Below are 10,799 nucleotides of genomic sequence, written 5' to 3'. Positions count from 1 at the left end.
TCCTCAGGGTGCCGTCAGCCAGACAGTGCCGGCTGGCGACCCCCAGGGGGAGGGCCTTCTCGGTGGGAGCCCCCACCCTCTGGAACGAACTACCCCCAGAGATCCGGGTGATCCCGGATCTCCCCTCCTTCCGCCGCGCCCTAAAGACATGGCTTTTTCAACAAGCGGGTCTGGCCTAGGGAATTTTAGCGGGGTTTTTCAAGGGTAATTTTAAGGGTAATTTTAATGATTGGCCTTCTTAAATATTTCCTTTTAATTCGGTTTTTAATATAGATATTATTGTATTATTGTATTGTGATTTTTATGAGGCTGTTAGCCGCCCTGAGTCCTATGAGGAGAAGGGCGGGGTACAAATTAAATTATTATTATTATTATTATTATTAATAAGCATAAAACAGAGGTGGCAGAGGTTCTATCTGTGCTGCTCTTGGCTAGAGATTATTGAGCAAAGGTGAGGTATGGCTATGAAGGTGAGAGTGAGAATCAGTGAAGCTCATGTTTAGAGATTTAGTTCTGTTTTGGACATAAGGAAAACACTATGGCCTGAGGGATAAGTTTACTACGGATTTTGAACCTTTTTCTATGAGGGATTTAGAGTTAATGGATTAGACTTTATACTTATCCCTATGTGTTCAGTGCGCTATTAACAGTTTTTCTTTTTTATTGCAGCTTACTGTGTAATACGTTTTTATAAGCCATTTGTTTCACAGTGTTGTGCATGATGGTTTTATTCTTGAATATTGATGGTGGTATTAGTCACCCAGAGTCACCTGGTAAATGGGTGGCCATATAAATTGAGGAAATAAACATTTCAAACAACTGGAGGAAATAGAGAGTAATGTTGAGAAACAATTAGGCAAAGTGACATATTTCAATTACACATTTGGGAAAGACCCCTATAGTAAACCTGTAATGGAAATTAGAATGAGTTTATATGAATATGCCTTTTCTGTCTCATAACTGACTGCTGAAATTAAGAACTATGTGGTCACTTTTTCTAGAATATGACCATAATCTTTTATAATGCATTCTGATGCAATCTCAGATCCTGAGCTATATTGCTACTTGATTATTTTATTGTTAATACAGAGCTTGGAGGACTTCTGAAGTATGTTCGTCCTTTCTTAAACTCCATTAGCAAGGCAAAGGCAGCCCGTCTGGTTCGGTCCCTGCTAGACCTATTCCTAGACATGGAAGCTGCAACAGGACAAGAGGTGAGACAACTGAAATTCAGGCACAGGTATGCTACTTCAAATTCAGAATGTTGGCAGCTGTTTCTGAAAAGTCCTCTTGCAAAACGTTCAGAGCCAGCTTATGTAGAAAATGATATGACAGCAGTGAAGATACAAATAGTAGAAAAATAATTCAATGTAGTTTTTCTTTTAGGTTGACCTATGTCTTGAATGCATTGAATGGGCCAAATCGGAAAAGAGGACGTTCCTACGACAAGCTCTGGAGGTACGCTGTAACATGCCCATTTTAGTTAATGTAGTGATGCACCTGGGTTTGGAAACCTGCCATTCTCTATGCCAGTACACCATACTCAAACATTTGCCATCACTTTAGGTTATTGATGGCATGTTCTCAAGTATAAGTTTGGAGCATGATAAACTTCCAGACTGATATTCACATGTTATTACTGGCAATTTTTCCTCCAGTTTATAATACAAATATCTTTTGCTTCTTAAAGCGTGTCCTGTTATGGTTGAAGTAAGATCTTATCTACATAAATGCATTAATGAAATAATGATTCTACCAGCATGTTGTTCAATGTGTGCCTTTAGTCCATGTTTCTGTTGCACCATTGCCAATCCTTGAACAGCATTCATTTCAAAATCATTACAGGTTACAACAGTTCATTTAGTGACTGTTCAAAGTTACAACTGCACTGAAAAAAGTAACTTATGAGCATTTTTCACACAACCGTTGCAGCATTCCCATGATCACGTGATCAAAATTCAGAGGCTTGGCAACTGACTCATATCTATGATGGTTGCAGTCACCCAGGGTCATGTGGTCCCCTTTGCGACCTTCTGACAAGCAAAGTCAATGGGGAAACTAGATTCACTTAGCAACCATGTTACTAACTTAACAACTGCAGTGATTCACTTAATAACTGCAGCAAGAAAGGTCATAAAATGGGGCAAATTCATTTAACTGTCTCGCTTAGCAATGGATAGTTTGGGCTCAATTGTGGTCGTAAGTCAAGGACTTACCTATACTTGTTCTACAGATTTCTTTTGCATTACTGTGGATGTACTTTCTTCTGTCTTTTTTCTCTGTTTTCTTGCTACTCCTGAAACATGAGTAGTTTCCCAGGAGTCTTGTCTGCTTCATATTTCATACTTATCAGCTCTAGTTAAATATATGAAAATGATAAAGTAGTTTTCATGACAATTCTTTACTTTTTCCTTTTCTAGGCAAGACTGATTTCTTTGTATTTTGACACAAAAAGGTATCAAGAAGCATTGCAGTTAGGTAAGTTGACTTCCTAGACTGATCCTAATATTAATTAGGTTTATTCTAGAGATACATAAAATGGAATGAAATAGTGCTTTTTTTGTTCTGGTAACAGTTTGAAACATCTTTGTTAGAAGCTGAAGTGTTTTCAGGGGTAGGTTATAAGAGTGAATAGTGGAGAAAAATCAAGGCCATTAGTGTTGATAGAGGCTATGAGGAGAGGGGAAGATCCTGGAAAGATTGTGGAAGGGTAGGCTGCTGAGGCTTGCCATACTGGGAAACGTGGCAGACTGGAAGAGGGAAGGGAGGTGCTGGTTCAGATCATGTGGTGGGTCATCGGTATGTTATACTAGGACAGTGGTTCTCAACCTTTTTAATGCCGCGACCCCAACCGGTTGTAAGTCGAGGACTAAACCGGTCGTAAGTCGAGGACTAAACCGGTCGTAAGTCGAGGACTAAACCGGTCGTAAGTCGAGGACTACCCAACCGGTCGTAAGTTGAGGACTTTCCCTGCCCGGGAGCGCCGCGCATGCGTGGTTCCGCCCCCTGCGCCGGCCGAGGTGTAGGTGGCAAGCGGCAGAGACGGAGCAGGCCGACCACCAGCTGGCCCAGCCCAAGGGAGGTAAGGCACCCGCCGGAAAAGGGGGAAAAAATGGCGGACAGCCTTGCTTGGCGACCCCCGTGAAATGGTCGATCGACCCCAAATGGGGTCCCGACCCACAGGTTGAGAACCACTGTACTAGGACAATGTGGCAGTTGAGTGGGGAGCAGGGAAGGTGCTAGAAAGATTAGGGGTGGGCAGGATAGAGGGATATACTGTACTGGAAGTTCTTGAGGGGAGAAAAAAGGTGATATTCACCAGCTTGGCCCTACTTATCCCATAAAAACACTCTCATCTATATCCATATAAATAAAAATGTAAATGTTCGTTTGTTCAAAATCTTAACTCTCCGAAAGTTCTTCACCGATTGCTATGAAATTTTGACACAACGTTGCATTCGAATACGCGCATGTTTTTATATACCTACTATTATATAGATGTCACACCTGTGACAGGTAAAAACATGCTTTTTTTGAAAAACAGCGCCATCTGTTGGACGTAAAAGCAACACACGCTATGATTTTACGATTCCATTTCAATGTTTCCGATTGTATTGTTAAATTGAATTTTCATAGATTTCGATTTATTTTCATTTTGATTTAATTATTTCGTGTGACATTGCGTTGGAATTGAGCTGTGTCGTTTACCATAGCGTTCATTTCGTGAGTATACTTTATTTTTTTCTTTTACAAGCATTGTGAAATTAAACATATTAGAAACGTGCGCTTTCTCTTTTCTTTCTTTTCCATTTAACCAGACTGAGCTACAGCAACGCGTGGCCGGGTACAGCTAGTAGAATATAGTTTTAGCTAAAACCCAGAACAAAGAAGTATTCTTTTTTTCCTGTTGAACTGTAGCCAATCCAAAATGGTTTGGCAAAATGTCCAGAATCCAATGTGTTTGCTGCAAGCTTGAAACAAAATACATGTTCTGAACTTTTCAGATTCAATTTAGAAACAAAATTCACAGTGACTTAGTTAAGTAACTGGCAACTGTGCTGGGTTCTCTAGGTTGTCAAGAGTAATATTGTTAAGATCTTATTAATGGCTAATTCCATTAGTTAAGCACACGTGTATTTGGAAGCTTTGGGAGTATTATACTGATATTGAAAAAGAAATACTAGTTTTCTAGTGTATCAGCTTGTCTCTACCGTTTTCACTCTTTCTATACTGCTATCAAACTAATGCATTAGATTTTTCTTTTTCTGATCAAGTTAAAGGATTCAGAGGAAGGCCTTTAACATGGTGTAAATGCCACCATCGCGTTGCTTTTATCAGGATCACAGCTTTTGCGGGAGTTGAAGAAGATGGATGACAAGGCTTTGTTGGTAGAAGTGCAGCTACTAGAGAGCAAGACCTACCATGCCTTGAGCAACCTGCCAAAAGCCAGAGCAGCATTAACCTCTGCCCGTACAACAGCCAATGCAATCTATTGTCCACCGAAGTTGCAGGCAGCATTGGATATGCAATCAGGTAAGGCCTCTGCTTTTCGTATTACGAGTACCTTGATCTTGAGTCAACAGGAGTTGCACAAACCAGGAGAGTGTGAGTTCTAGGCCTTCCATAGGCATAAAAGTTGGCTGGGTGACTTTGGGCAAGTCACTCTCTCTTGGTCCAGCCCACCTCACAGGGTGGTGGTTGTTGTGGGGAAAACAGGAGGCAGGAATATTAGGTATGTTCACCACTTTGAGTTATGTATAAAACAGGATAAAAATCTAATAGTTATAATAGTACAAAAATGCTTATAAGACAGAACCACACTGAAGCAGTCTGTCTAGGGAAAATTGTAGCAAAATTGCCAAAGATGTTTGTATGGAGTTTGAATAAATCATTTTCAGAATTATTGTAGGCTGAGAATATCTGCTTTGGATGGTACAGGTAGTCCTCGTGTTACAGTGACAATTGAGACTGGAATTGCCATTGCTAAGCAATGTGGTTGTAAATGCAGACATCACATGACTGCATTGCTTAGTGGCGGCAGTCCGAGATGCCATTATTAAGTGAGGACCTCATGTTGCCATGACTTCTGACTCCCTGTCAGTTTCCCCATTGACTTTGTGGGAAGCTGGAAGGGAACATCAGAAATCACGATCACATGACTGCAGCTTGCTGCAATGTTGTAATCGCAAGCATGATGGTGGGAATGTTGAAGCAGCTCGAACTCCGGGGACCTATTTTAAGTCCGCCCCATTCAGCACCATTGCAAGTTTGAATGGTTGCTGAACAAGTAGTGGTAACTCAAGGATTACCTATAATTGTTGGATTTCTTCTAGCATTTTTTTAAAAATAGCCTTATTTTATAATGTCAATAGTCTGACTAGCGAACCCAATGAAAGGATCCCACAAGGCAGTTAAGTCCCAAAAGGTAAAACTTTATTGGATACACCATCTCGGAACTAAAGAAGCAAAACAGCTTTGGTTTTCTTGTGCGAAAGCTTGCTTAGTTAAACAATAGATTCCCTTGCCCCCACCCACCGGGTGTTCACATTGTCCAATAGTAATACTTATTTTTGTTATGGGAACAAGTCCACTTCTCCATCAAGCACCTGTGTTAGTGACCTTGGTGTTCTTGCAGGCTCTCACAGTCCGTGAACGGCTTCTTGGAATTCCGTTTCCTCCCTTCGCTTTCTACCCCTCCCCCCTTTTCTATAGCAGGTTGATTAGCGATAGAAGGTAGCAGGCATCATAGCGATTCAATCTTGACGTGCCAACCCCCTGAAAGGGTAAACCTGGGAAAATATTAAAGACAAATTATCATCGTTAATCATGATTAACGTTCCATTATCCTTTAGGACGTTGGGGGTATTTGGCATGGAATCTTTTTATTAATCTGTCTGCCCTAACATTATGGGAAGCCGAGGGGTAGCCTCTCCACTGTATTAAGTACTGTAATTTTCCCCTAAAAACCCTTGAGTCCAGTATCTTCTTAACCTCATAGTGTTCCTCACCCTCCACCATACCTGGAGGAGGGGGCTTCTTTCCAACTGGCCTCAGGCTAGAATCTTGGAATGGTTTTAACAGGCTGCAATGGAACACCAGATGGACCTGTCTTAAGTCTTTTGGCAACCATAGCTCGACCGTCACTGGGTTTATGATCCAAACAATTGTGAAGGGTCCTATATACTTAGGACAGGGGTCTGCAACCTTACACACTAAAACAGCCACTTGGACTCGTTTCCCAGAGAAAAGAAAACACTGGGAGCTGCAAAACCTGTGCGCGCATGTGCGCACGCAATGGGGGGGGGTAGCTTGGTTGAAGAGTTTAATTAAAAAGAAATAGAGGCTGCTGTGCATGAGTTCTCTTTCTCTCTCTCTCTTCCCTCTCTCTCTCCCTCTCTCTCTCCCGCTCTCTTTCTCTCTTTCCTCTCTCTCTCTCTCTTTCTCTCCCTCTCTCTCTTTCTCTCTCCCCCATCCTCCGATCTTCTGCTCACCTGGCAAGCTGGCTTCAAGCTGTTCTCCAACAAGCTGACACACATTCTTATTGGGCTGGCTCTCTCCTGCCCTTCCTGCTTCCTGCAGAGACACAGCCAAGGCAGGAGCCCTGCCCACTAAGCTTGTCAGCTCGTCGGAGAACAGCGTAAGGCCACTCTCTTTTCTACACACACACACACACACACACAGAGAGAGAAGGGAAGCGCAAGTGCCTCTCTCTGTCTCTCTCTTTCTGCAAATGGCAGAAGAGGCTGGGAGCCGCAGGAGAAGGCTCAAAGAGCCGCATGCGGCTCCGGAGCTGCGGGTTGCCGACCCGTGACTTAGGACCTAGTTTCTTACAGGGTTGCCTCAGCTTGAGATACTTGGTAGATAGGTATACCTTATCCCCAATACTAAATTTCTTCTGGGGAGCTCTCTTCCGGTCAGCCTTCCTCTTATGTGATTCCCTGGCCTTACCCAATGCCTTCTGTACATCCCCTTCCCCCCCCCAGGTGACTTTTAGGGTTTCCATCCATTCAGCTAAAGATACTGAGGAGGGAGGTTCCCTCAGCAGCTCTGGCATCAGTACAAAATCCACTCCTGTAGCTATCTTGAATGGGGTGAACCCAGTGCTACTATGTACTGAGTTATTATACACCACTTCTGCAAAAGGTAGGAGCTCCGCCCAATTGGTCTGCTGATAGTTTACATAGCAACGTAAATATTGCTCTATTAATGAGTTGGTTATTTCAGCTACCCCATTTGTACTCGGATGAAACCCGGAACTAAGTCCCTGTGAGGAACCTTATAAACTCCCGCCAAAATTTTGCGGTGAACTGCACCCCCCGGTTGGAGATGATGTCTCGGGAGACCATGCAGCCGATACACATGCTGCACGAACAATTTGGCCAAACTTCAGGCTGATGGAATCTTCGGGCATGCCACGAAGTGTGCTTCCTTCAAAAACAAGGTCGATCAGAGTCCAAATCACTGTATTCCTGGAACTTTCAGGCAACTCTACAATAAAATCCATGGGAATTTCTTCCCACGGACTGTTAGGGTTGGCCACTGGCTGTAACAGTCCAGGAGGCTTCCCTGGCAATCATTCCATGGATGCACATATCGTGCATCCTGTAACATAGCTCTCTATGTCCTTGTTCATCTTAGGCCACCAGAACTGCCTCTTGGCCAGGTGGAGGGTTTTCACAAACCCGAAATGGCCTGCAGGCTTTACATCGTGAGTCCGCTGCAGGATCTGGACTCTTAGGTTGGGCAAAACATACAACTTGTTCCCCTTCCAGGCCAGGCCCTCTCTAATTGTCAACTCTTTGTGATTTCGGAACCACTCATCCTCCCTCAGGGCTTCCTTCAATTTCTGGGTTAATTCATTATCGGCTAGCTGAGGGAGGACCGACAACCTTAGCCTTGTGGAGCCTTGTGCTGCCAGCTGCCGGGAGGGGATGATCGAGTTAACTATCTCCTCCCGGGTGCTTTTATATTGGGGCAGACGGGAGAGTGCGTCTGCAAGGAAACTTTTCCCCCTGGGCAGGTACCGAAGGGTAAAGTTAAATCGATTGAAGTACTGAGCCCATCGGACCTGTTTGAGGGATAGTTTCCTTGGGGATTTCAGAGCCTCTAAGTTCTTGTGGTCCATCTGCACCTAAAAAGGGACCTTGCTGCCCTCTAAAAACTGTCTCCAGGTCAGCAGCAACCATCGGACCGCATAAGCCTCCTTCTCCCACACCGCCCAACGCCTTTCGGTATCGGTTAGTTTCCAGGAGGTGTAGGCGCAGGGCTGGAGCTTCCCCCTTTCATTCTTCTAGAGCAGGACTGCCTCCACGACTACATTGCTAACGTCGGCCTGTATTACGAAGAGCTCTACTGGGTTTGGGTGCTTGAGGGTAGGCTCTGCAGTGAAGAGCCACTTAAGCTTTTCAAAAGCCGCTTTACATTCCATAGTCCAATTGAGCGGCTGGTTCGATTTTGGCTTCAACCCCCCCCTCCCATTTTTAGCATTTTGGTGATACAGTGAGGAAAAAAATTATTTGATCCCCTGCTGTTTTTGTATATTTGCCCACTGACAAAGAAATGATCAGTCTATAATTTTAATGGTAGGTTTATTTTAACAGTGAGAGACAGAATAATAACAACAAAATCCAGAAAACACATTTCAAAAAAGTTATAAATTGATTTGCATTTTAATGAGTGAAATAAGTATTTGACCCCTTCGCAAAACATGACTTAGTATTTGTTGGCAATCATAGAGGTCAGACGTTTCTTGTAGTTGGCCACCAGGTTTGCACACATCTCAGGAGGGATTTTGTCCCACTCCTCTTTGCAGATCCTCTCCAAGTCATTAAGGTTTCGACGTTGACGTTTGGCAGCTCAAACCTTCAGCTCCCTCCACAGATTTTCTATGGGATTAAGGTCTGGAGACTGGCTAGGCCACTCCAGGACCTTAATGTGCTTCTTCTTGAGCCACACCTTTGTTGCCTTGGCCATGTGTTTTGGGTCGTTGCCATGCTGGAATACCCATCCACGACCCATTTTCAATGCCCTGGCTGAGGGAAGGAGGTTCTCACCCAAGATTTGACAGTACATGGCCCTGTCTATCATCCCTTTGATGCGGTGAAGTTGTCCTGTCCCCTTAGCAGAAAAGCACCCCCAAAGCATAATGTTTCCACCTCCATGTTTGATGGTGGGGATGGTGTTCTTGGGGTCATAGGCAGCATTCCTCCTCCTCCTCCAAACACGGCGAGTTGAGTTGATGCCAAAGAAATTGATTTTGGTCTCATCTGACCACAACACTTTCACCCAGTTCTCCTCTGAATCATTCAGATGTTGATTGGCAAACTTCAGACGTGCCTATACATGTGCTTTCTTGAGTAGGGGGACCTTGTGGGTGCTGCAGGATTTCAGTCCTTCATGGCGTAGTGTGTTACCAATTGTTTTTTTTGGTGACTATGGTCCCAGCTGCCTCGAGATCATTGACAAGAGCCTCCCGTGTAGTTCTGGGCTGATTCCTCACCGTTCTCATGATCATTGAAACTCCACGAGGTGAGATCTTGCATGGAGCCTCAGACCGAGGGAGATTGACAGTTATTTTGTGTTTTTTCCATTTGCAAATAATCGCATCAACTGTTGACACCTTCTCACCAAGCTGCTTGGCGATGGTCTTGTAGCCCATTCCAGCCTTGTGTAGGTCTATAATCTTGTCCCTGACATCCTTGGACAGCTCTTTGGTCTTGGCCATGGTGGAGAGTTTGGAATCTGATTGATTGATTGATTGATTGCTTCTGTGGACAGGTGTCTTTTATACAGGTAACAAGCTGAGATTAGGAGCACTCCCTTTAAGAGAGTGCTCCTAATCTCTGCCCGTTACCTGTATAAAAGACACCTGGGAGACAGAAATCTTGCTGATTGATAGGGGATCAAATACTTATTTCACTCATTACAATGCAAATCAATGTATAACTTTTTTGAAATGCATTTTCTGGATGTTTTTGTTGTTATTCTGTCTCTCACTGTTAAAATAAACCTACTGTACCATTAAAATTATAGACCGATCATTTCTTTGTCAGTGGGCAAATGTACAAAATCAGCAGGGGATTAAATATTTTTTTCCCTCACTGTAGGTAGGACTATTTGTGTGAATGAGGATATGAACTGTTGGTAGAAGTTGGCAAAGCCCAGAAAGCTCTGCAGTTGCCTTGTGGTCCGTGGGGCTTTCCACTCTAATATGGCCATCACCTTCCCAGGGTCCATTTCCACTCCCTCGCTAGACACACGATACTCCAAGTAGTCCAAACTAGCTTTGTGGAAGTCACATTTGGAAAGTTTGGTGTAAAGCTTAGCTTCCAATAGCTTCTTAGAAATTCAGGTAAATGAGGGCAGATATGATATTGTTGCCATTATGGAAACATGGTGGGATGAAACCCACAAATGGAACACACAGGTAGAGGGATTTAAGAAACAGAGCAAATAAAAGAGGAGGTGGGGTTGCTCTCTATATAAGAAATAACTACATCTCTACAGAAATAGAGCACAACAATAATGAAAACTTTCTTGAATGCATTTGGCTCAATATAAAAGGGGGGGAAATGACATTGCCATAGGTGTATACTATAGGCCAGGGCTTTTCAACCGGTGGTACGCGTACCACTTGTGGTACATTAATGAGTGGCAGGTGGTAGGCAGCCCTGCCTAGCTAAGTGTAGTGGGGGAGGGAAAGAGCCAGCACAGGCAAGGACTTGCAGTGAGAAAGTCCTCTGGAGCTGCAAAGGCCCCAGCCTCACTTCTGGCTCACCCTCCCCCATGAGAAAGGAGGA

General features: G+C 43.8%; 1 protein-coding gene across 1 annotated transcript in view; it reads left to right on the top strand.

Annotated features, from left to right (window-relative positions):
- Positions 1–10,799, top strand: part of LOC107296211 (26S proteasome non-ATPase regulatory subunit 11) — a 35,861-nt gene that overhangs the window by 16,260 nt on the left and 8,802 nt on the right. Inside the window, exons 3-6 of the mRNA XM_015825560.1 lie at positions 1,090–1,214; positions 1,387–1,458; positions 2,421–2,478; positions 4,339–4,533. Of these exons, the coding sequence (XP_015681046.1) occupies positions 1,090–1,214; positions 1,387–1,458; positions 2,421–2,478; positions 4,339–4,533 (450 nt within the window). The remainder of the gene's footprint in view (positions 1–1,089; positions 1,215–1,386; positions 1,459–2,420; positions 2,479–4,338; positions 4,534–10,799) is intronic.

Source organism: Protobothrops mucrosquamatus, unplaced genomic scaffold, assembly GCF_001527695.2.
Source record: "Protobothrops mucrosquamatus isolate PMUCROS unplaced genomic scaffold, P.Mucros_1.0 scaffold2686, whole genome shotgun sequence".
NCBI classification, from domain to species: Eukaryota; Metazoa; Chordata; class Lepidosauria; order Squamata; family Viperidae; genus Protobothrops; species Protobothrops mucrosquamatus.
This window is presented reverse-complemented; position numbering and strand designations above follow the sequence as displayed.